The 23813-nt window shown below is 52.2% G+C and overlaps 3 protein-coding genes and 1 long non-coding RNA gene across 4 annotated transcripts; 3 read left to right on the plus strand and 1 right to left on the minus strand.

Annotated features, from left to right (window-relative positions):
• Positions 1–1320: 1320 nt before the first annotated feature.
• Positions 1321–3476, plus strand: HOXB3 (homeobox B3; the record flags this gene model as incomplete). The annotated part of the gene is made up of 2 exons (XM_080826108.1): positions 1321–1768; positions 2644–3476. The coding sequence occupies 2 exons, from the start codon at positions 1321–1323 to the stop codon at positions 3474–3476; spliced, it is 1281 nt and encodes a 426-aa protein (XP_080682234.1).
• Positions 2578–7258, minus strand: LOC308356814. Its single transcript, XR_013968128.1, has 5 exons — positions 7162–7258; positions 5267–5465; positions 3896–3952; positions 3471–3777; positions 2578–2881 (listed from the first exon to the last, which is right to left on the minus strand). It is a non-coding gene; the product is annotated as an uncharacterized lncRNA (long non-coding RNA).
• A 1778-nt stretch (positions 7259–9036) lies between these two features.
• Positions 9037–11237, plus strand: HOXB2 (homeobox B2; the record flags this gene model as incomplete). Its single annotated transcript, XM_080826109.1, has 2 exons — positions 9037–9415; positions 10158–11237. The coding sequence occupies 2 exons, from the start codon at positions 9037–9039 to the stop codon at positions 10814–10816; spliced, it is 1038 nt and encodes a 345-aa protein (XP_080682235.1). The 3' UTR covers positions 10817–11237.
• Positions 11238–22136: 10899 nt separating this feature from the next.
• On the plus strand, positions 22137–23549 carry HOXB1 (homeobox B1; the record flags this gene model as incomplete). The annotated part of the gene is made up of 2 exons (XM_080826495.1): positions 22137–22790; positions 23221–23549. Exons 1-2 carry the CDS (start codon positions 22205–22207, stop codon positions 23547–23549), a joined length of 915 nt encoding a protein of 304 aa, XP_080682621.1. The 5' UTR covers positions 22137–22204.
• Between the last annotated feature and the right edge of the window lie 264 nt (positions 23550–23813).

Here is a 23813-nt window from a genome sequence, read left to right on the forward strand (position 1 = left end):
GACAGCTTGGAGCTTTATTTTTTTCTGCACAGTTTTAAAAGTCTGTGTTAAAATAATTTTTTTTTTTTGCCTTGGAAAACTTCAGTAAACAAAGTACCCCGTTTCCAACCCAGAAAATGATATTGTTCTGATTGCTCTGTTGACTTTCTTTTTTGCCTTGGGTAAAGGTGTTCTCATTCAGGAAGCACTTTCGCATCTCTTGGTAGAAAAGTCCAGCAGTTATCCAGTTTCTCTCTTCTTTTCTTCTTTTGGAGAAATCAAAGGAAACAGACTGTCAAGGAAAAGGGTGGGAAAAAAATTAGGTCTGATGAAAAAAAATGGAGCTGGGAGAGACTTGGGCCAAATGGTCACCGCACCAATCAGGCAGGCCAGGGAAATAGAAACAATCCTGCTCCATTTGAGGGCCCCATGGGGGCTGCTATCCACTGGGTCCCAGACTTGGCTGAGGAGAGACTCAGACTGAAGGTGCTGGTACCTGCCGCAGGGCCACAGAGGAGGCTCGGTTCTGCTGGCTCTGGAGGTTAAAAAATCTTCAGGAAGTTTCTAGGTCAGGCTGTTGTCTTCGTGAGGTGGGAGGAAAACGAGAGGGCTCCTCACAGGAGAAGATTCCCTGCTCAACTTGCTTCTCCTTCCTGTCTCTTTCGGAGATCCTCCGGTTTTTTTTTCCCCCCTCCAGGCTAGACTCTGCTTGGTTGAGAGACCTAGATGGACACGGAGGGAGGCAAAGACAGGCGGCAGGAGGCCTCTCAGCTCAGAGGAGGGTGTTGGTGATGCTTTTATTTTGGAGTCTCCTAGTCCCCCCCCCCTTGAGCCACCCTATCCCAGAGCTTGGGGGGGGGATTGGGAGAGGGAGGAGGAAGAGGTCAGGGGCTAGCATGCAGGCAGGAGAGAGAAACGATGGTCTTTGCGGTAGTAGGATATTGTACCTAGGCAGTTCCCAAAGCAGTAGAAGTGGAAATAACAACTGGTGGACTTTTTCCTTAAAATTAAAATAAGAAATAAGAAAAATCCATTTCAGGTCAGGAAAGTGGCCTCAGCATCTGCTTTGAAGATGTTGGGGTGGGGGAGAAGAAAAAAACCCTATTGATGTCAGCTCCCTTTTCAGCTCCTAAGATGGATTCGAGCCCCAGTCCTCTTCTCCCCCTTGTGTCTCTTCTCTCACCCCGCAGGTCAGCCGCTCCCAACGGACTCGGGAGGAGGGGGGCAGAAAGGGGAGGGGGGGGTCCGGCGCCTCACGTGACCCCCGCGGGTGCCAATGTCCGGTCGTGAGGGTATCAGGCTCTTGCAAGTTGCCAGCCACTGCCCGGGCCTCGCCCAGCGATGCAGAAAGCCACCTACTACGACAACGCCGCGGCAGCACTCTTCGGAGGCTATTCCTCGTACCCTGGCAGCAATGGCTTCGGCTACGACGGTCCCCCCCAACCCCCCTTTCAGGCCGCCACGCACCTGGAGGGCGACTACCAGCGCTCGGCGTGCTCGCTGCAGTCCCTGGGCAACGCCGCCCCGCATGCCAAGAGCAAGGAGCTCAACGGCAGCTGCATGAGGCCCGGCCTGGCCCCCGAGCCCCTGCCCGCCCCGCCCGGCTCACCCCCGCCCAGCGCCGCACCTACCAGTACCACTAGCAACAGCAGTAATGGGGGCGGGCCCAGCAAAAGCGGCACCCCCAAGTGCGTTCCCGGCTCCAACTCCACCCTCACCAAACAGATATTCCCCTGGATGAAAGAGTCAAGGCAAACGTCCAAGCTGAAAAACGGCTCCCCCAGCACAGGTACCAGCTCTCTGCCTTCCTCGTCGTCAGCTTTTGTTCGGGCCAGGAATGTCACTGTTATTCTAGCACCCAGCCCCTAGGCGCCCGGGCGGCGGCCTGGGAACAATATCAGGTGGCGGCGGCTGCGGCGCTTTGCCCGTACCCAGCCCCCTCCCCCTGACGACCCCTGACCCCGCCAGCACCCTCTCCCGCCAGCCACCCTCCACCTGAGCTGCCGAACGCTCTAGAAGGCCAGGTGTTCGCGCGGCCGCAGCCCTTCGCAAGGCCGCAGAGCCACGAGACCCGCCAGCAGACGCAGAGTCGTCAACGATTGATTATTATTAAGTATGATTACTGTGGGTATTAATCACAATCGCTCCGGCGGCCTGGGGTCCCGGCCCCCAGGCAAAGCAGCCTCTTCGAGCCGCACTTCCGCGCCCTGCCCCCCGAATGTCGAGATTCCCCCAGGGGTTCTCCTTGGCCGCCCACCTTGTCCATAGGACCCAGCAGGAAGTGTAGGGGCGGGAGGGTGGGAGGTGGGGGTCTTCCCAGAACCTGGAATTGGGGATGGGGGGAGAAAGCGTGCGCGCGAAAATCCAGCTCTAAATAAATGGCCATGCGGCTCTGTCTGCGTGACATGATCAAATTTTCATAAGCTGGGGCAGCAAGAGGAGAACAGGTCTCTTAATAAATGCCACTATTATAGAGTGTCCGCTAATGCGACGGGCGTTGGGGAGGTGGTGGTGAGGAGGAGGCGGGGACGAGAAAGGGAGGGCGGCGGGGGCTCCGAGTCCAGGCCTGGATTTATTAAGAAACCATGCATTCAATTTCGGCGTGTTCAGTAATTATCTTTTATTTCATTTTGTCCCCTTCCCACCCCTCCCCCTCGGATCCAGCGGAGGGCTGCGGCGGCGGCGGCGGCAGTGGCAGTGGCGGGGGCGGCGGCGGCGGCGGCGGCGGGGGAGGAGACAAGAGCCCCCCGGGGTCGGCGGCGTCCAAGCGCGCGCGGACGGCGTACACGAGCGCGCAGCTGGTGGAGCTGGAGAAGGAGTTCCACTTCAACCGCTACCTGTGCCGGCCGCGCCGCGTGGAGATGGCCAACCTGCTGAACCTCAGCGAGCGGCAGATCAAGATCTGGTTCCAGAACCGGCGCATGAAGTACAAGAAGGACCAGAAGGCTAAGGGCCTGGCCTCGTCGTCCGGGGGCCCCTCCCCCGCCGGCAGCCCCCCGCAGCCCATGCAGTCCACGGCCGGCTTCATGAACGCCTTACACTCCATGACCCCCAGCTACGAGAGCCCGTCCCCGCCCGCCTTCGGCAAAGCCCACCAGAATGCCTACGCGCTGCCCTCCAACTACCAGCCCCCTCTCAAAGGCTGCGGCGCCCCGCAGAAGTACCCCCCGACCCCGGCGCCCGATTACGAGCCTCATGTCCTCCAAGCCAATGGGGGCGCCTACGGGACGCCCACCATGCAGGGCAGCCCCGTGTACGTGGGCGGGGGCGGCTACGCGGATCCGCTGCCGCCCCCTGCCGGCCCCTCCCTCTACGGCCTCAACCACCTTTCCCACCACCCCTCGGGGAACCTGGACTACAATGGGGCGCCCCCTATGGCCCCCAACCAGCACCACGGACCCTGCGATCCCCACCCTACCTACACAGACCTCTCCTCTCACCACGCGCCTCCTCCTCAGGGTAGAATCCAAGAAGCGCCCAAATTAACACACCTGTGATGGGAGAGGGAGGGCGGAGGGGCGAGGCCATGGGGTGGATGAGAGCCAGTAGGGGCGCCGGGCCGTGGGGCTCCGGGAGGGCAGCCTGGAGGTCTGACGGAGAAGGCCAGGAGGTGATAGCCACGCTTCCTGGGAAGGCCAGGCCTGCAGCTTCTTTCCCTTCCCCTGGCCTGAGAAGTTGCATTTTAAGGTCCTCCAGTCCCTGTTCCATCTGCCTGCCAACGCGTTGGAGAGAAATCCACAGCGGATTGTGGAGATGACCCCATCAACCCTAGGCCTCCAGCAATACCCAGTTGGGATTCTACGCTCCCGAGTGGGGTGGAGGAAGAAGAGATAGGGAAACAAGGCAGAGAAGCACATTAAAACAAACAAACAAAAACAGACAAGATGACTAGGCCATCACCAACCAACCAACTTACCTTCCATCTCTGCTTAATTCCTCCAAATCTTGATTTTTTTTTCCCCTTCCAATTCTCCTTTTAAAAAACAAAAGAAAGCGCATTTCAAAACCAAGGGCACAAAGCACGCTCCCCTCCCACTTCCGTGAAGCCTCAAGTTTCTTCCCAACTATTTGAGGTTTATTGGGCATTCCCTCCATTTTTAGCCCCATAGTTTCTGCTTTAGGACATTAATATCTCTACCCCGCCCCCATCTATTACAGTTTTCAGAGGGCTCAGGGATGGTGAGAGATCCTGAAAGTCAGAGCTATCTATATTATAAATATATTTTTTTTCTTTTATGGAAACTGGGAGGTCAGAGCAGGCAAGGTGTCAGGTCTAAAGGTTTGCCCATTCTGCTGCCTCCCATCTCAGCTCCAGGACCATCCCCCCCTCTCCACAGAAAGCAATCGGCGACACGAGGTTCTACACTTTTCTTTTCTTCTGTTGCTCTCTTGACTTAACGTGAAAACAGGGTATATTTTAACAAACTGTCTGTCCCAGGCAGGGGCTGCAGCTGGGCCTGTGCGCCTTGCCCAGCCCCCTGACAGGACACTTTTGTTGCACTTAGAGTTTACATTTTAATGGATATAAAAACAACTGTGAGAGATGCCTGGGCCTGCAGGAATCCAGCATCGCTCAAAAAGTGTGTTCTAGTGAACATTTTCATATATATTTATTGGTTATAGCTTGTTAAAATATTTTCTTTTTTGTATTATTTATCCCCCTACATTATGTATTTATATGAGGGAAAACATGAAAAACTGTACTTTTTTAGTATTTACTTGTTATAAAGGACATTGTGTTTCCTGTCATGTAAAACCAGCTATTTTAGTTATTATTGTACTCTAGAAAAGAGCTGTAGATTTATGTTAAACTCGTACTTATGAGCAATTGTAATTAGTTCTAAAAGGCATGAACTCAGCTCCTATTGTCACTGTATAGTCCTGAATTTGTAGAATTAGAGTTAATTCCCTCTTGGAACTTTCTTTGTTCTTCTGTAGTTACTTTTTTCCTTACTTGAAAGGGTTGTCTGTCAAACAATTCTTGAATAAACTTTCTGTTAACAATTTTATCTTGTCCTGGTGGTCCAATTTAGATAGCAGAGCAAGGCTGCTGACTGCCACATTTCCTCCAAGGAAAGGAGGACACTGAGACCCTATACTGGCTTTTGTACCCAGGGCTCAGGTCCCTACCCCCTCCCTAACCATGCCTCAGGCCTGGAACATTCTGCCAACTTCTTTAGCTAAGATTTAAGTAATAAGTTGCTGGGCGGGGGGGGAGGGGGTTTGCTTTGGAGGTGAGGGATGAGGACCCTTGGGTGCTCTCTTTGGGCCTTTTTGTTTGGCTTACTTGCTTCTCAGTTTTTCTCATTGACCTTTTGTCTTCTTGCTCCTTTGGCCACGACTTCCTGGCCACCCCTTACACAACAACAACAAGGATAACAAAATCTGGCCGTTTACTGCTTCTTCCAAGCAACCTAAACTTCACAGTTCTCTTCCGGAGCTACAAAGAAGTCGTCACGTGACCCGGAGCCCAACCACCATTGGGTCTAAAATGAAAACAAAGGAAAATGATTAAAAAGAAAAAAATCTGAGGCCTAGACTTCTCAGGTCAAACCTTACAACTAAAGTGAAATTAAATCACTAAATAAAACTCGGGGCGGAGGGAGAGGAGGCGCCGATGATTTCTCCTGCCAAGGAAAGGGGAGAGAAGGAGGAGGATGGAAGAAGCGCTTGGATCCCAGTGTAAATAAAATGGTCCCCAGGCTAATGTGCAGCTCCGTTTCCACGATCCTTGGGAAAACTTCATTTCTTAGTCGTGGTTCCATAAAAGTTTTATCACATTGGAGCGAGGATAGAGAGGGTCTGTCAAAGATGAAATGTCACCGCCGCGTCGCTGGAGCCGATAAGAGCGAAGAGACAGGGCGGCTGAAATATGGAGCTAATTCGTTGAAAGAGAAGCGATGGCTGCGCTGAAGAGTTGCATAATTCTAATTGTAAGCGATGCGCCCGCATTGCTTAATTAGGAGCATATATTTGGTGGTACTGATGGGGGGGGTAGTGTCAGTGAGAATCGTTCCAGGCCCTCAGCCTTAAAGCGAGGGCTGATTTTCATTTTTATGTTGCATCCTGGCAGTCCAAGGTTAGTAATTACAGTCTTTATGCAACAATAAATAACAATAAAAAAAGCAACCTGAATTCTACACCTCCCCCTCCCCCCACCAAGTAGGATTTTAACTGGACTCGGCTCATCCAAGCAGCAAGCAATTTAGCATCGGGTCAGGCTATAATTTAAAGGCATAAGAGCGTGCAAAGTTTGATTGGGATCAAATAACGCTCAAGGGTTTTTCTCTCTTTCCGTCTTTCCCTCTTCCTCTTCCCTGAATAACATTTTCTGAATGATATAACTACATGAAGCGCCATGTTTGGCTCTGGGGGTGGAGGGGATTGATTATTTATCTGGCTGGAGAGAGGCAGGCCAAGAGAAGGGATTTATTTAGCTTGAGTTTGAAAAGCAGAGCTTTGGCTTGAAGCTGGAATTGCAAAGGAAAAATAAGGGCCCACTTGGCTTGGTGTCCTCTACCTTTCTTTCTGCGAGATTCCAGGCCCTAGCTAAGCAGCCAAAGTCGTGGGGGGAATCTCTGTGCTCTAAGATTCACAGCACCACAGGAGGCGGCAAGCCGTGTCTCTGGGAACGAAGGCTCTCTTGGCCCCTTTTAACACCCAACTTTTCTGCTCTTCTCTAATCTGGCCGTAAAATCTGTCAGCAGGGTTAAAGAGAGCCGTATTTCCTGCAGGAACAGCCTGGGCTGGAGTGGATGCCCAGAGAAGCGTTCCACCCTGCAGCCAGCTGGAGAGGCTGTGGAAGAAACTTCCATGGCTTCTCAAAGGGCGGGGGGGTGGCGGGAGGGAGAACCCTCTTTCAGGCCTCACTGCACAACTTCCAGACAACTTCTACTCGGATTCTTCTGTGCCCCTCCCCCCCGCCCCCACCCCCATCCCCATCCCCATCCACACTCCCAAAGGGCAAAAAAACGGTCTTGTTTGGACTGGAGAGGGACACAACGGGTCTGTGGCCAGTTTGCCCAGTGCAGAGCAGCACTCTCGGTTCTGAACCCTCCAGAGCCGGCCACTCCCTGTCCCTGCAGCCCCCATCTACAAATCCCCTTTCTTCCTCCTGGCTCTCCTCTGTCCTTCTCTGTCCTTTTTAAATACTCACCGCCACCCACGCGGATGAATACTCACCGCCACCCACGCGGCTGTTACATTGACAGAAAGTTTCTAGTTCCAGCTCCCGGCTGAGTTGCCATTTCTCTGCTAACCAGCCTTCTCCTCCTTGCCCGGCAGCGGAGAGGAGGAGGGGGAGGGGAGGCCTGAGCCGTGGGAGTTCTCCAGACAAACTTTCCACCCAACTCAGCGTCCTTCCCTCTGTCCCCATTTCCCATCTGTTTCCCCGCTCTCCCAGAATCACCTTTCTCTTTTGCTATCCCCCCCACCCCCAGGCCTTTTAAAGGGATGTGGAATTTCGGCTGTTCCCTCTGCTTTCCCAAAGAGCCAAATTCTTTGATGCCATCGGAGGGAGCTGTCAGGGGGCTAAGATTGATCGCCTCATCTCCTCTCGGTCCCTCTGACCCACTTATTTAAAAATCTTCCCCCAGATCGACTTTTCATTTTCTGCTTTGAGATCTAGTTTCCCACCAATTGCTTGGGGCCCGGAGTTTTGTGTCCCCTCTCTCCAGTAAATTACAGCACTCCCTAAAGTTCAGAGTATCTTGATCCCCTCAAAATAAATTATATAAAAAAAAAATCTCCCTCAGGGGCCAGAAATGGAAAATCATCTCCTTATTCATTGTTTTCACCCTCTCCATGTTCAGAGAATTCTTTCTTGCCAGGGATTATTATTATTGTTTTTAAACTAGCACGCTGGCAAAAATGGGATGGGGGATACTCTTTGTCCCAGGATGGAAATCCTCCCCCCCAAACATTGACCTGAGTTAGAGTGCTCTAAGTTAAATTAGACTCCCTCCGTTCTTGTTCATGTCCCTGGATATGGAAGCAGAGACAGACTTGAGTCTCCAATGGGAGCACAGGCACCTTAGATCCTGTCGGTTGTGGGGTATCAAAAAGAGTGAGACGATGACTCCTCGTGAGGAAGACAGGTGGACATAGGGGCAGAGGCACTGCTGCAAACACCGGGGAGAGGAGGGACCTGAGACCACACAGCTATGGTGGCCAGAGGTCCAAAAGGGCCCCTCATCGTCTATCTCACTCCTCGGTGTCAGCCTGCGAGTGCCTGTCGATTTTCCAAGATTTATCTGTTGCTTTTGGGCGCTGGGATGGGGATGTGGTGCTGGTGATTGTAAATCTCTTCTCTTCCTTATTGCACCTTAACACTGACCTTTCCCAAAGGATGGAAGCCTCTTCCTACCACCTCTTCCTCCCACGTTGAGATCTTTCCTCAGCTTGCTTTCTTTTGTTTTTTCCTTCTTTTTTTTTTTCCTTTTAATGGGGGAAAGGTAGGGAAGAAAACACTGCTGGCATTTAAAAGAAAGCATTAATATAGTCTATTATGTATTCTATATTACAAGTATTTGGAAAAGAGGAAGACTTCTCCCTTAGATTCTCTTGTTTCCCAGCTTTTGGAACCTCCCATCCTCTACAGGGGATGAGAGAAAGGTTCCTCTAGCCTTTCTGGAGAAAGGGAGGCTTTGGGGAGAGGGAGTGTAGGACTTGGGGCTCACAGTGTCCAGGTCGCGGTCCTCTAGAGTTTTTGAATCAATTAAAGCAAATAATGCTCTCTGTTTTCCACCAGGCCCACACGAGCGATTGGCCGAGGCCAGTCCCGTGACCATGAATTCCCTGCAATTTCGCCGGAGTCCTGGGTTTAATAGAGAGAGTCCCCATACGCTTGTATTTATCAGCAATATACAATTATAAAGGCCCAAAATTTAAAAAAAAAAAAAAAGAGAGAGAGAGAGAGAGAGAAAGAGAAAGAGCGAAATCTCCCCCTCCCAAAATCGCTCCATCACATAAACCTGGGGGGGGCAAGAGGGGGGGTCCCTTCCGATCCTCCCTCCTGACACCCCCCCCAGCAGCCCCCCTCCCCCACCATTGAAAGCCATGAATTTTGAATTTGAGAGGGAGATTGGGTTTATAAACAGCCAGCCATCGCTCGCGGAGTGTCTGACTTCCTTCCCCGCTGTCTTGGAGACATTTCAAACTTCATCAATCAAGGAGTCGACATTAATTCCTCCTCCTCCTCCTTTCGAGCAAACCTTCCCCAGCCTCCAGCCCGGCGCCTCCACCCTTCAGAGACCCGGCAGCCAAAAGCGAGCCGAAGATGGGCCCGCTCTGCCGCCGCCGCCGCTCCCCGCCGCCCCCTTGGTCCCCGAGTTCCCTTGGATGAAAGAGAAGAAATCCGCCAAGAAACCCAGCCAATCCGCCTCGTCTCCCCCGGCCACCTCCTCCGTTTCGGCCTCCGGGGTCGGATCGCCAGCAGGTCGGTTAGCGGGGTAGGGGTGGGGTGAGGGGCAGCAAGCGATGGGGGAGGTAGAAAAGGTGTCGAGCCTGTTGGGGATCCTTGCCGGGTCGATTCCAGGGATGAGGGAGCGAATACGCTGCTGGGGTTCAGGCCTGGCCGCTGCCAGCAATTCTTTTCCCCCCAGTATAGCAGATTTTTGGAAGCTGGTTGGGGAAGAGCTTTTTCTCTGCTAGAAGAAAAGGATTTGATTGAGGTTTTCACCTTTATCTGTGTGGAGGAATGAAAGTGGTGTTGCTGGGTTGTTGAATCTGAGGGCAAGAAAAGATTTGGCCCCAATTCCCCTAGCTCCAAAAGAGGGGGCTTTGAAAGCAAGGGAGGAGAGGAGGTGAGGAACAATCTTTTTTAAGGAATCCTCTCTCGGGGTTGAGCTCCAAAGTGCCGAATTGAGGGGTCTACTCCAGGGACTCAGGAGGAAGGCTCTGAGGTTTGGGGGGCAAAAGGTAGCCGCTTCCTACCCCTTGCGTGGCCCGTGGGCGGCTCTCGGAATGCTTTGCCCTGACCCGGGCCGGGGCTGCCGGCGGGAGGGGGACAGGAAAGAACGGCAACGCCGTGGGAGCGAACCGCTTCCATAGGCGTGGAGGAGGGAGGGTACTGCTGATACTGTTTTTTTCTTTGGCGGATCGGGTGGTCTTCACTTCAGCCGAGTGAGCTGGGGCGGGGGACACGGCCCGCTCTGACGCCCAGCCCGCTTTCCCTGCAGATGGCCCGGGACTGCCGGAGGCCGCCGGCAGCGGGGCGCGCAGGCTGCGCACCGCGTACACCAACACGCAACTGCTGGAGCTGGAGAAGGAATTCCACTTTAACAAGTACCTGTGCCGGCCGCGCCGCGTCGAGATCGCGGCCCTGCTGGACCTCACGGAGAGGCAGGTAAAAGTGTGGTTCCAGAACCGACGCATGAAGCACAAGCGGCAGACACAGCACCGAGAGCCGTCCGATGGGGAGCCGGCCGGCCAGGGCGCCCCGGAGGAAGGCGGCGAGCCCGCCGAAGAGCCTGTGGCCAGCCCCGGCCGTCCCTCCGCCTCGCGGGCGGCGCGGGAAGCCTGCTCTCACCCGCCCGAGGTCGCGCCGGCCCCCCCGGGCGCCCAGGGCCCCCAGCCTTTGACCGCTCACGTTGGGGGCGGTCCGCGCGCGGCCGCGCGGCTGGAGCCCGAGCCGTTGCCGGCGGATGCCTTCCCGGAGCGGCAGGATTCGCCTTTCTTGCCTGACCTCAACTTCTTCGCGGCCGACTCCTGTCTCCAGCTGTCCGGAGGCCTCTCCCCCAGCCTGCAGGGCTCGCTCGACAGCCCCGTTCCCTTTTCCGAGGAGGAGCTGGACTTCTTCACCAGCACCCTATGTGCCATCGACCTGCAATTCCCCTAACCTGTTTCCTCTTCCCGGGCCCTTCGACCCCGTCCCCTCGGCTGTCTGCTGGAAAACCCGGGGGACTCCCCTTCCCCAAGTCGTTTAGACTTTTTTTTAAATGTGTTTTGCTAAAATTCAGGTATTACGGAATTAGCGTTTAATCCATTTCCTTTCTTTTCTCTCGAAAATACTGGGCACTCGGGCGTCTTTTGAAAAATCACACCGGAAAATTCCGTTTGGTAGACTCCTTCCAACGAAATCTCAGGAATAATTAAACTCTAGGGGGGCTTTCTTAAAAAAAGAACTAGAGGAACTTGTTTTCCTCTCTCTTTTTTTAAAGTTTTAGACCGTAGATTATTTATTAAAACTCTTTAATAATAGGAAAAGGGGAAAGTATTTATTGTACATTATTTTCATAGATTAAATAAATGTCTTTATAATACGACAATGAGTGTTTGTGTTGGGACCCAGTCCCTCTCCCTGCACCCCCCCCCCCCCCCCCGCCCACTAGGCCTGCTGTCAATCCCTCGCGCTCGGCTTGCCCGACCCTGGGCGGCTAAGTCCGGGTGGTACAAAAGTAACCCTATTTGGCCACCGCTTCTCGGCCCGGCCCGCAGCTCCGGAGGAGTTGGCGGGGGGTTGCTGGAAGCTCTGTCACCTCGACACCCTCTAACGGATGGCCTTTGGCCCTGTGCTTGGGTTCTGGGACCTCTTCTTAGAAATAAAGGTGGGCGGGGGACGGGAGGTTCAGACGAGGGTGCCAGGAGAGGAAGGCCTCGGAGACGGGCTTCGGGGTCGTGGGAGGGGGCGCAGAGGTTTAGCCAAATTTGGAGGGGTCCTCGGGTTTCCCGGGTTCCTCGCTTCAGTGCCCCAAGCGGGGTCGAAAGGCTTTTTTCCCGAACGGAGGAAGCCTGGGACTCGAGGCCAGGGGACATGGGCCGGGCCACGGCGTCGAGCGGGGGTCGGGGGTTTTCTCGGCAAGCACGTTCCAAGTGGGCCGGAAAGGTGAAGCGCGGAGCGGGCCGCGCACCGGGGCGGTCACCCCGGGGCTTCGGCGTAGGGAGGGCGGCGGCGGAGCGGTGCGGCCGCGAGCCCAGGGAGGCCCGGCCTGCGTCGGGAGGCGCTTGGCCTGCGGGGGCGGGAAGGAGGAGCGAGGAGAGCGGGAGGGCGACTGGGAAGCAAGGCAGATGCTCAAAATGGCGCTGGGGCCGGGCTGCAGGGAGGGCGAGGGAAGAGACGGTGGCCGCCATGACAGCCGCTTCGGGAGGCTTCGGTCCCCGCGCCCGCCGTCTCCTTTCCGGACCTTCCAGACACCACGGGGGAACAAGAGCCAGGGAGCCTCCTTTTCGTTTCTGTTTTATTTAGACAAATGCCGCCGGCGGAGGACGCGAAGTGGACGCGGAGGCCGCGCGGGGCAGGCGCGCAGGGCGGGGGCTGAGCGTGTAGGCCCGGGTCGGTCTCGCCGGGTCTGACTTTGGGTCCCTCGCGCTGGGATCTGAAGCTCGGCCGGAGCTCGCTCCAAATGCAGGCCCACCTGTCTTACCAACAACTTCATCTGCCATCTCACCACTGTCTGCTCTCCCCCACCGCACCCTGACCGGCTCCTTGCAAACCCGGCAAAGCGGGAAGCCGAGGATCGATCTCCCCCATCTGCCTCCTGGTTTGTTCCGGGGAACGCGGAGATTTAAAGGGCCCTGGAAAGCCATCCATCCTCCTTAGGTTTACTTAATATTTCTCTGGCTCAGAAACAGACACCGCAGGGTTACCTCCCCAGCAGATGCTGCCATTCTCAGAAAGCAGTTTGTTTCCTGGGCCTCCCAGACTTTCCCCTGGACCAGCAGGACGGGGCCTGGAGTACCAGGCACTGAGAGGCAACAACTGTCAGGAAAAGCCGGGAGCCAACACAGGTCATGACATATAGGACTAGACAGGCGCTCCCATATTTTTTTAACTGGTCCCTCAGTGTGGGAAGTGCACACATCTTATTCAGTTGGAATTTAATCCCTTAAACTGTCTTAATATAGAATTCATCTCCTGCATTAAATAATCTTATGTCATGTTAAGTTGCACTTATTTCTTTCATAAATAAATTAATATAGAACAATTAGATGTGTTATTATAATAATATCGTGTATCTTATTAGTTTATTTTCCCTCATAAAATATATAGGTATGAAATAAATTCAATATATTAAAGTAATAATACACAGCTTATTGGCTTGTGTATTTATTTTCTCCATAAATAAGCAAATATACAATATATTAAAACCGCACTATACATCTCACTGGGCTGTGTGTTTATTTCTCCATAAAATATGCCCATAGGCAGCGCTTAACATCTTAAAAATCACAGCACATAGCCATCTCTACACCAACAAAATGAAACAGACATTTCAGCTGGGGCTTTGATTTCTATGGACAGCCAAACTAGATAATTTGGTCTAATTAAAAATGCTCTTTCAGCTATAGCAGGTTCTTACAAAGATCAAGAATAGCAGAAAGATCTTGCTAATTGCCCACCTTCCAGCTTTCTTTGGTCAAAAGGAGAGCACCCTTCATCAATGCCAAAAATACAGGATCTGCTCTGCTGGAGAGAATTCACACCCTGGGATCATGGCTTGGTCTGCAACACTCTGGGGCCTGTGAGGCGTCCTTTCTCTAAGAGGCTTGCTGCTCCCTGGACCAGCAGCAGCAGCACTCCCTGTAAGCTAGTTAGAAATGCAGACTCTTAGGCCCTACTTCAAGTCTACTGGATCAAAATCTCAATTTAGCCCACCACCAAGTAATTTATATGCACATTAGAGTTTGAGCAGCCCTACTAGACCATAGTGCCACCTTGCTTCCTGCCTTCCTCCTGTGCTTAAGAATTTTTGAGCAACTTAACCTGGCTGCTCCTTTCCAGTCCTCCCCAACTCAAACCAGTGGCCCAAGGGAATCTCAGCTCCTGCCTGAGGCTGCACCAGACCTGACTCCTCCCTGCCGAAGTGAGTGGAGGGCCAGGAGGGTCCAGCCAAAAGCTCAATCTACCTGTTTAGATCTAGGTACTTTTTTTTTTAATATTTTATTTATTATTTGACAGACAGAGATCACAAGTAGGCAGAGAGGCAGGCAGAGAGAGAGGAGGAAGCAGGCTCCCTGCTGAGCAGAGAGCCTGCGGGGCTTGATCCCAGGATCCCGGGATCATGACCTGAGCTGAAGGCAGAGGCTTTAACCCACTGAGCCACCCAGGTGCCCCAGATCTAGGTACTTTTTGTAACCTGAGGATGGGAAGCAATGAATCCAAGAATCAGGAGCATTTCCAGCATTTTCCTTGGTTGATTATTAGAGAGGAGTTGGAACTCTTCTTTTTTTTTTTTTTTTTAAGACTTTATTTATTTATTTGACAGAGATCACAAGTAGGCAGAGAGGCAGAGAGAGAGAGAGGAAGGGAAGCAGGCTCCCTGCTGAGGAGAGAGCCCAATGCGGGGCTCGATGCGGGGCTTGATCCCAGGACCCTGGGATCATGACCTGAGCTCAAGGCAGAGGCTTTAACCCACTGAGCCACCCAGGTGCCCCAAGTTGGAACTCTTCTTACAGGCAGCACAGGAATCTTTCAATCCCTCCTTTTCCATATTCACAAAACTCACCATCTCTGATGCCACCACAGCGGAACAAAGAGTGCATTTCCAGAAGGAAAGGACTCCTGTTTTCAATCTCCCCATGGAGTTTCAAAATCAAAGGAATGCCTGGCAATTTGGGATTCATAAAGGTCTGGCACTCGGAATGCCTGTGTTCCAAATCAGCTCCTTTTCCTAGTTTCATCTCTGGGGCCATCCTCTTTAGCCTGAGTTTTCCCAGCTGGCTTTTGAGAAGGAAGGAGAAGAGGAAGGGGTTCCCAGATACGGCAGCAGACACCCTCCCTTGCCCCGCATGATGGTAAGCTGATAGTGATGCCAGGCAGCTGCACTCACTTATCCCATTGGGGTAGGGCTCCTCTAGGGTCAGGACCATGTACGAGTGGTCTGCAGCACAGACTGGTTATAAATTGGCTGTGATTGGAGTGAGACGGTTTCGGTGCAGTCCCGAAAGCTGCTGGTCAGTCCGCCCTGCTCTTGATGCGTCATCTTTTAAGAAGAATGGCTCGTTAATATTGCGGTGAAAGCAAAGGACCATTAGATTGAGAAATTATTTGCCATCATGATAACCTGAGTCATTAAAAAAAAAATTTCCAACTCAGGACGGGGCAAGTACCTTCCCCTTTCCAGACCTCAGTTTCTCCATCTGTAAAACAAATGGAAGGACTAATGCCTCTAATATCCTCTGCATCAATAAATGCCCAAAGTATATTTGTTAAGTCTTCACAAAGTATTCAATATTATGGCTGGTGTCATGGGCTTTTACATGGAGGTGGTGGCTTTTGATGTTTGACAACAACCCACCTCCCAAATATCTGGTAGAGCCATTTTAACACATTTTAATTTGCATCTTTATACCAACAATCATGCCCCCAATCATTATTTAAACTAGCAGGGAAAGAAATCTTTTCAACAAAGGAGTCTTGGGTGTAGTGAAATGTGCCAAGTATTCAATAGACATGAGTATTCAGAAGTGTCCTAACCAAGTTTTCCTTTGACTTTCATCTCTTATCACCTTCCCCAATATTTGGTTATGTTTCCTCTTTTTTTTTTTTTAAGATTTTATTTATTTATTTGACAGATGGCGATCACAAGTAGGCAGAGAGGCAGGCAGAGAGAGAGGGGGAAGCAGGTTCCCTGCTGAGCAGAGAGCCTGATGTGGGGCTCGATCCCAGGACTCTGAGATCATGACCTGAGCCGAAGGCAGAGGCTTAACCCACTGAGCCACCCAGGTGCCCCGGTTATGTTTCCTCTTGTGTCAAAAACAGTAGGTTGGGGTGCCCGGGTGGCTCAGTCGGTTGGGCATCTGCCTTCGGCTCAGGTTATGATCCCAGGGTCCTGGATGGAACCCCGCATCGGACTCCCTGTTTCTCCTCTCTGCTTGCTGCTTTGCCTCTGCCTACTTGTGCTTTCTCTCTGTGTCAAATAAATAAATAAAATCTTAAACACACACACACACCCCAGTAGGACATTTTGTACAAAAACTGTCACCAAACTGTTTTGACACGGTGTATTAGAACCTTAAAACTCCCTTTAAGTCAAGTTTTGGCTGGTTGCTGGGAGGTACAAATTCTGGGTCTCCCTGAACAGCCTGATGAATTTCCCTGCCCACCTTCCTTCTAAGTTTCTGACAAGCATTCCGTTGTCTTCCTGTACATCTTCTTGAAAGTGCTCTCCTCAAACACATGTCCTCGGTTTACAAAGAGTGGCCTCTAGCCCCCATGCCATCCCCCTCTACCTGCTGTGGCTGGTGTGGCCCAAATCCTCCTTTGAGCTCTCCAGCTCAGCTCTGCCCTCCTGTCCCCACCCCATCCCCCCTCTTCACACTCAGCTGGGAAGCAGATATGTAGTGCCTGAAGGAGATCTAACAAACTTGTTTCCTCCTGAGAAGAGAGTCTACAGTGAAAAGAGCCCTCCTAAAGCCTTCTCTCATTCCTAAGCACCACAGAAAAATTGCAATCTGGACAGTGTCCAGATACAAAGTCATCTTGATCATTGTTCTGTAAAGTTTCTAAAGTGGGGACACCTGGGTGGCTCAGTCAGTTAAGCGTCTGCCTTGGGCTCAGGTCATGATCCCAGTGTCCTTGGATCAAGTCCCATATCGGGCTCTTTGCTTACTGGGGAGCCTGTTTCTCCTTTTGCCTGCTGCTTCCCCTGCTTGTGTTCTGTCTCTCCCTCTCTGTCAATAAAAAAAAAAAAAAAAAAACTTAAAAAAAAAAAAAAACAGTCTCCAAAGTGGTATCTTGGCCCCAACTAACACACTCAGAGAAACCCAACTGAGTAGAAAATTATTTCAACTTTTCATGTCACTCTAAACTTTCATCTTAGAAAGATTCCAAGTCTCTGACTTACCTTTCAGTCCAAATGAAATCTACCCAGAACACAGAAGTCAGGTTCAACTCCTGCTCCCACCCAGGAAGGGCAATATCTAAGCTAAGTTCCTCAAGGAAAGAGAGAAACAACATCCTCCCTAGAAAATTTTTTCTAGGGGCACCTGGGTGGCTCAGTCGTTAAGCGTCTGCCTTCGGCTCAGGTCATGATTCCCTGGTCCTAGGATCGAGCCCCACACAGGGCTCCCTGCTCTGCTTCTCCCTCTCCCACTCCCCCTGCTCGGGTTTCCTCTCTCACTGTGTCTCTCTTTCTGTAAAATAAATAAAAAAATAAAATCTTTAAAAATAAAAAGACAATTTTTTCTAAATATTTGGAAGATCAGGAAGTTCTTGCTAATATGTAACCTCACCCTTCTGCTACAATTTTAATCATTTGGATTCTCACAGATTATATAATATTAAGCTTTGGTTCCCAAAGAACTCTGCAGCTTAGAAGAAAATCCTTTGCTTAAACAGAGACAAACTTCTTAATTCTCAATGAAATTTGCATATGACAAAATACATAATGTATAATATATGGTGACACGTTACATGAAAATAAAGCACATATGCTATTTTCCTGTCACATATTTCCATATTTTAATATGCCAGTTATATTAAAAAACAGAAGACTGACTCATACTATTTCAGAATGTGCATGTATTGTTAATATCAGGCATTTATAGAGTTCTCCATTGTTTATATTTTCGTGTTGGCTTTAATCCTACTAACAATGCAGTGAAGTAAGTAGAATTAAAGCCATTCTTCTGGGGCGACTGGGTGGCTCAGTGGGTTAAGCCTCTGCCTTCAGCTCAGGTCATGATCCCAGGGTCCTGGGCTCTCTCTGCTCCTCGGGGAGCCTGCTTCCTCCTCTCTCTCTGCCTGCCTCTCTGCCTACTTGTGATCTCTGTCTGTCAAATAAATAAATAAAATCTTTAAAAAAAAAACCAAAACACCATTATTCTTCTCTGAGGTTGAGACTCAGAAAGATGAGGAAACTCGTCCAGAGCCATAATGCTAAGAAATGGCCAAGCAAGGATTTAAATCCAAGTATTCTGGCCCCCAAACTAGTAATCTTCCCCCTTATAATATGTACTGCCTATAGTCCATGGTTCTCAACCAGATTTGTGACAATTTAATCCGCCTGTATTAAAAGAAACACCACTGAATTCAGATTCCATCCTCTCCTTCAATAGCCATCTTTTTATTTTCCCCCCAAAGATTTTATTTATTTATTTGACAGACAGAAATCACAAGTAGGCAGAGAGACAGGCAGAGAGAGAGAGGAGGAAGCAGGCTCCCTGCTGAGCAGAGAGCCCCATGTGGGGCTCGATCCCAGGACCCTGGGATCATGACCCGAGCCGAAGGCAGAGGCTTTAACCCACTGAGCCACCTAGGCGCCCCAATAGCCATCTCTTATAGAGAAAAAATTACAACCCTGAATGCCCTTTTAATTCTTAAGTTCCAAACTTTGATCTTGGGCTTGGCCTTGGGCCTCAAGAATTGGGCTGGGGAGAACAGGCAGAGAGACTCTTGAGGATGTTATGAAGGAACAGTACCAGATTGCTCCTGCTATCCACCTCCCCCAAACCCCAGAAAAGCAGCTTCCTCCACAAAAACACCAGAATCAGGTATAAACTTCTAACATATCCCCAGTCTCAGTGTGATAAGGGCAAGCACCTCTCGAAGATCATTTCAGTCCTAAACCTGCCTTTGGTGTCCTTGCTCTCTTCCATGTCTAAATAGAGTCTAGAAAAGAGGAAATCAATGAACTTTATTCCACTTGGTGTTGGCTACAGCCAGACTTTCTCTGGTGAACTTAACCTGGTCATCCAGAAAATGCTGTAGCCCATAGGTTACTCCAACTGTGGATTACTTCTGTTTGTTTGTGTGTTTCGTTTTGTTTTGTACTCAGCTGTGGATTTAGCAAGGAATCCAGGCTTCAAAGACTTCCTCCTCTGGCCAGAGGCTGGTGAAGTCTCTTGTAAGAAGGAAGCGACTTGGGAAGGTAGAGAACCAAGTTACTTTTTTTTGCCAGTCATTTCTGCTGGGGCTGGGGGAGCCAACAGGAATTTGGGGGAAGTTTTAATCTTTCTTCTACAGAAGGGAAGGGAGCAAGACTCAGGGATGCATTAGGGATTATAGTGACTTTGGAGAGCTGAGGCTAAAGCTATCCCTGTAATCAACAATATCCCTTAAGACACTTTTCCCCCAACCCTTCGCATCTTTTTCATTAATAATCAACTATTGGTGACTTCAGCTGTGACTAGGGAGAATGCATTTCCCCAACTCCCAAGCAGATTTCTGTTCTTTCATTATACTAGTTTACAGGGCATTTCGGGGGCTCAGTCGGTTAAGCATCTGGTTCTTGATTTCAGCTCAGGTCATGGTCTCGGGGTTGTGAGATCGAGCCCTGAGTCAGGCTCCACACAGGTAGTAGTGCCTGCTTAAGATTCTCTCTCTCTCCCTCTTCCTTTTCCCCTCCCCCCTCTAAAAACATACAAACAAACAAACAGGTTTGGAATTCACTTCTTCGTTTATTTTATTTTTTTTTAAGGTTTTTAAAATTTATTTGACAGAGAGAGAGAAATCACAAGTAGGCAGGGAGGCAGGCAGAGAGAGAGGGGGAAGCAGGCTCCCTACTGAGCAGAGAGCCGGATGCAGGGCTTGATCCCAGGACCCTGAGATCATGACCTGAACCCAAGGCAGAGGCCTAAACCATTGAGCCCCCCAGGCACCCCCACTTCTTCATTTAGACCTCAAATTGCTGCCTTAATTGGAAAAGCAAGGGAGGAGGCAAGTGGGTTCTTTCTGGGTTGAGGGAAGAGTAGACAGTGAGGAAATCTCAAGTCTCTGAGAGCACAGTCAGGTCAGACACAGGCCTTCATCAGATTTGGGGCTAGAAGAGAAACCCTAACCCTAAATAAATTCTTCTTCTCCAAAGCCTCCATGGAGAATATCTTAAAGTGAGAGGAAAAAGTTAGAAACATCTACAAACCCCAAAAGTGGAACTAGAAAGAAATACGCTTTTTCTCACCTCCATGCTCCTTTTCTCTTCAAGGCCTCCGCAGGCCGCCCCTGCCCCTATCTCAACTCTCCTTCCCTTTGTCTGCCCTCATCCCTTTGGCAGTGAACATTCTCTCCCCCTCCCCCATTGCATCTCCCTTAAAGAAGTTACCAGCTGCTTCCCCCCCCCCAACTTGTTCGGGTCCTAAGCAGAGTACGGGTGGGGAGGGAAAGGGGCAAGGGGCCTGTGAAAAGCTTTGATAGTTGGGGGGCTAAGCCAGGCTCGCTGTTATTAACAGAAGAGAAAGGCTGTGTGAGTCTGGTGATAAAGATGGAAAGCCCGAGAAGTGACTCTAAAGGACAGGCAAAAGGACGGGGAAATTGGAAACAGAAATAGGGAGAGACAGGGGGAGTGTGGGGGCGGGGTGCGGCTTTGGGGTTTTTGCAAAGGAGGAGGACTCGCTATGCCCTTGTAGGGGGTGGGGAAACCTGAGAAGCTTCTCGGGGACCTGTCCCACCTGCTTGCTTCCCTTCCTCTCCTGAGTTCAGTTGTTTACAGAGGTCCCTCCCTGAACTCTTGCCCTCCTGGACTTGCCCTAGCCCCGGCCCCAGGCCTCCAGTCAGGCAGACACCCTGACAGGTTACAAATGAGCGTGGGTGTTGGATTGCGCCAAGCTCTTGTCCTCACAGTCTGGAGGAGGAGAATCAATGGGCTCTACCTAAGAGCTTCTCTTCCAGACCCATCCAGGTCTGAAGAGAGAGAAGGAAGCACTTCCTGTTCCCCGCCCCTTTCCCCAACCCTAACCCAACAAACACACAGGGCAGAGAAGGGTGAGGCTCCACTCCTGAACCTCAGGACCTCTAAACGGATTCTCCCATTCTCCAAGCAAGCTCCCTTAATTTAGTCTAGAAAGTTCGTTGAAAATTTGACCAATCTTGAAGACACGACTGGTATTGAGCTTATGAATTTGAGGCTTAGGATTTTTTTTGTGGGGGGGAAGGTAGGGGAAAGAGCTGGAAAGTGGTGAGGGAGAGAGGGGTGAGAGGCAGCCAGGGGAATACAGGGACTCCACTAGTTTTACTTATTTTTTACTTAAAATTTTTTAAATTTAAATTCCATTTAGCTAACATGCAGTATATTCTTGGTTTCAGAATTTAGTGATTCATCAGTTGTTTACAACACCCAGTGCTCATAAAATCAAGTGCCTTCCTTAATGCCTGTCACCCCCTCACCCCATCCCCCAACCCCTTCCCTCCAAGAACCCTCAGTTCGCTTTCTATAGTTAGCTCCACTAGTTTTACACACTTGAGAAAGAGAATAAGCTCTCCCTCTTCTTTGCCTGTAAACATAACCCAGCTCGGTGCCCGTTGTGGCTCTCTGGAGAGATACAAGGAGTTATTTGAGTCTGAGTGAGCGAGCCAGCTACAGCTCTGGATGGCTAGAGAGAGGATAAATACGTGGAGAGATGAGGTGATGGATAGGTAGGGAGCGAATATAAATATGGAGAGAGACGGACGAATGGGGAGATGGATTGAGACAGAGAATATACAGCGAGGCTGAGGGAGAGAAATGGATGTGTGAATGAGGAGAGAGCGTTTATGTGGAGAGCTGGAGAGAGAAATGGGGCGTTTCTCATCCTCCTCTCCACGTTTCTGTCGTACCGCCTTGCTCCCTGAGATGCATTTCCCACCTCTCCGTTAATGAATTCTTCCTCTAGACGCTAGACCCTGGCCCACCCTTGGGTGTTTTGCACCCTCTTCCTTCACAGTTATCCATTTGGCCTGAGATAACACACCTTCCCCCGCTGTCCTAGCCCATCACCCCAAGATAAATTGGGGAAAACAGACCAGGGGTGGGAGTTTTGGGCCAAGTAAGGAGGCTGGATTCCCCACCTCCCAGTCTACAGCCTTGGGGTGGGGTGGGGGAGCTCCTTTGGGGGTGGGAAGAGTGAGGGGCAGCTGGGTTGAATTTGTCCAAATCTAATAACCCAGGAGCCTATTGAAGGCCTTGGGGGTTGGGAGGGGAGGAAAGTCTTGAATATTCCTCTAACTTTTACCCCCTCTCCCTCTGGTCCCTTCTTTCCAAAAGTCTTTGAAGAAAGATGTTTTTGACGCTTCCACGTCGCTCTCAGATGGATGGGCTGCGGGTGATTGAAGTGTCTTTGTCATGCTAATGCTTGGGGGGTGATGGATGGGCGCTGGGGCTGCCAAACTCTGGCCCGCTGCGCCCATTGGCCTGGGAGAGATCACATGCGCCCCTCCACCCCCACTCCCTACCCCCTTCCTGGGGGAGCCCTGGCCCAAGCGAGCTGGGCCGGGCCATGGATGCAGGCTTCAGTGCTGTGACATACTGCCGAAAGGTTGTAGGGCAAGAGGGTGTCTCCCCCAAACGGGCCGACCCTCCTGCGGCCTCCACGCATGGACTATAATAGGATGAACTCCTTCTTAGAGTACCCACTCTGTAACCGGGGACCCAGCGCCTACAGCGCCCACAGCGCCCACAGCGCCCCTACCTCCTTCCCCCCCAGCTCGGCTCCGGCTGTTGACAGCTACGCAGGCGAGACCCGCTATGGTGGGGGACTCCCCAGCCCCGCGCTCCAGCAGAACTCAGGCTATCCCACCCCGCAGCCGCCTTCGGCGCTGGGGGTGCCCTTCCCCAGCTCCGCGACCTCGGGGTACGCCCCGGCGGCCTGCAGCCCCAGCTATGGGCCCTCTCAGTACTATCCTCTGGGCCAACCCGAAGGAGATGGAAGCTATTATCACCCTTCGAGCTATGGGGCCCACCTAGGGGGCCTGTCCGATGGCTATGGAACCGGTGGAGCGGGCCCGGGGCCGTACCCTCCCCCGCAGCCCCCTTTCGGGAACGAGCAGACAGCGAGCTTTGCATCGGCCTATGCTGAGCTCCTCTCGGAGGACAAGGAATCGCCCTGCCCGTCAGAACCCAGCACCCCCACGGCCCGGACCTTCGACTGGATGAAGGTTAAGAGGAACCCCCCTAAGACAGGTAGGAGTCAGGCGTGGTCACCTCCTCTCCGGGGCTCAAAGACAGGAGGGTGCCCCGGGCCTGGGCTGGTAGGACAGGTGGAGCCGCCCCGGTGGAGGCAGGTGAGAGCACTTCGCCTCCGTCTCAGGTCAGCAGGGCTTTTCCCACCCAGGGAGTGCCCGGCTACCCTGCAGGGAAGTCTGCACACACCCCTGCTTCCTCATCTCTGTGCCCAACGTGGACTCTGCACCCCGAGCCGGGCGGGGGACGGAAGCGTCGGGGAGGTCCGTCTGAATTTGGAGGTCACCTTGGGGGTGTCTGGCGACCCAAGGGCACGTTGAGAGCTAAGTTGGACAGACGTTGGGGGTGCAGAGCTGGCCCGGGAGGAGGAGAGGGGCAGGGGAGAGAGGCGAGAGAGCTGACGCGGCCCTTTCTCCTGCCCCGCCCCTAGCCAAGGTGTCGGAGCTGGGCCTGGGCGCGCCCGGCGGCCTCCGCACCAACTTCACCACGCGGCAGCTGACCGAGCTGGAGAAGGAGTTCCACTTCAACAAGTACCTGAGCCGCGCCCGGAGGGTGGAGATCGCCGCCACCCTGGAGCTCAACGAGACGCAGGTCAAGATTTGGTTCCAGAACCGGCGCATGAAGCAGAAGAAGCGCGAGCGGGAGGGAGGCCGGATGCCCCCAGCCCCTCCGGGCTGTCCCAGGGAGGCGACTGGAGACGCCTCCGACCAGTCGACGTGCACCTCCCCGGAGGCCTCGCCCAGCTCCATCACTTCCTGAACGAAACCTCCCCAACCGTCGGGGCTCCTCCGCTCTCCCGAACCCAGGCGTCGGGCGACCCTCACCAAGGCTGGGGCGCCAGGTTGCAGCTGGGGAGAGTAGGGAAACACTTTCCTCTGGTCTGGGCAGGGTGTTGCTGGCTGGGGACCCTATAGGACCCGAGACCTGGGAGACTCGACGGTGCGGAACCTGTCAACTCTGGACGGAAAGGCTTCCTTCCGCCTTTCATCTGGGGATCAGCACGTGGGTGGGGTAGGAGCAAGC

This window comes from Martes martes (assembly GCF_963455335.1).
Source record: "Martes martes genome assembly, chromosome: 16".
NCBI lineage: Eukaryota > Metazoa > Chordata > Mammalia > Carnivora > Mustelidae > Martes > Martes martes.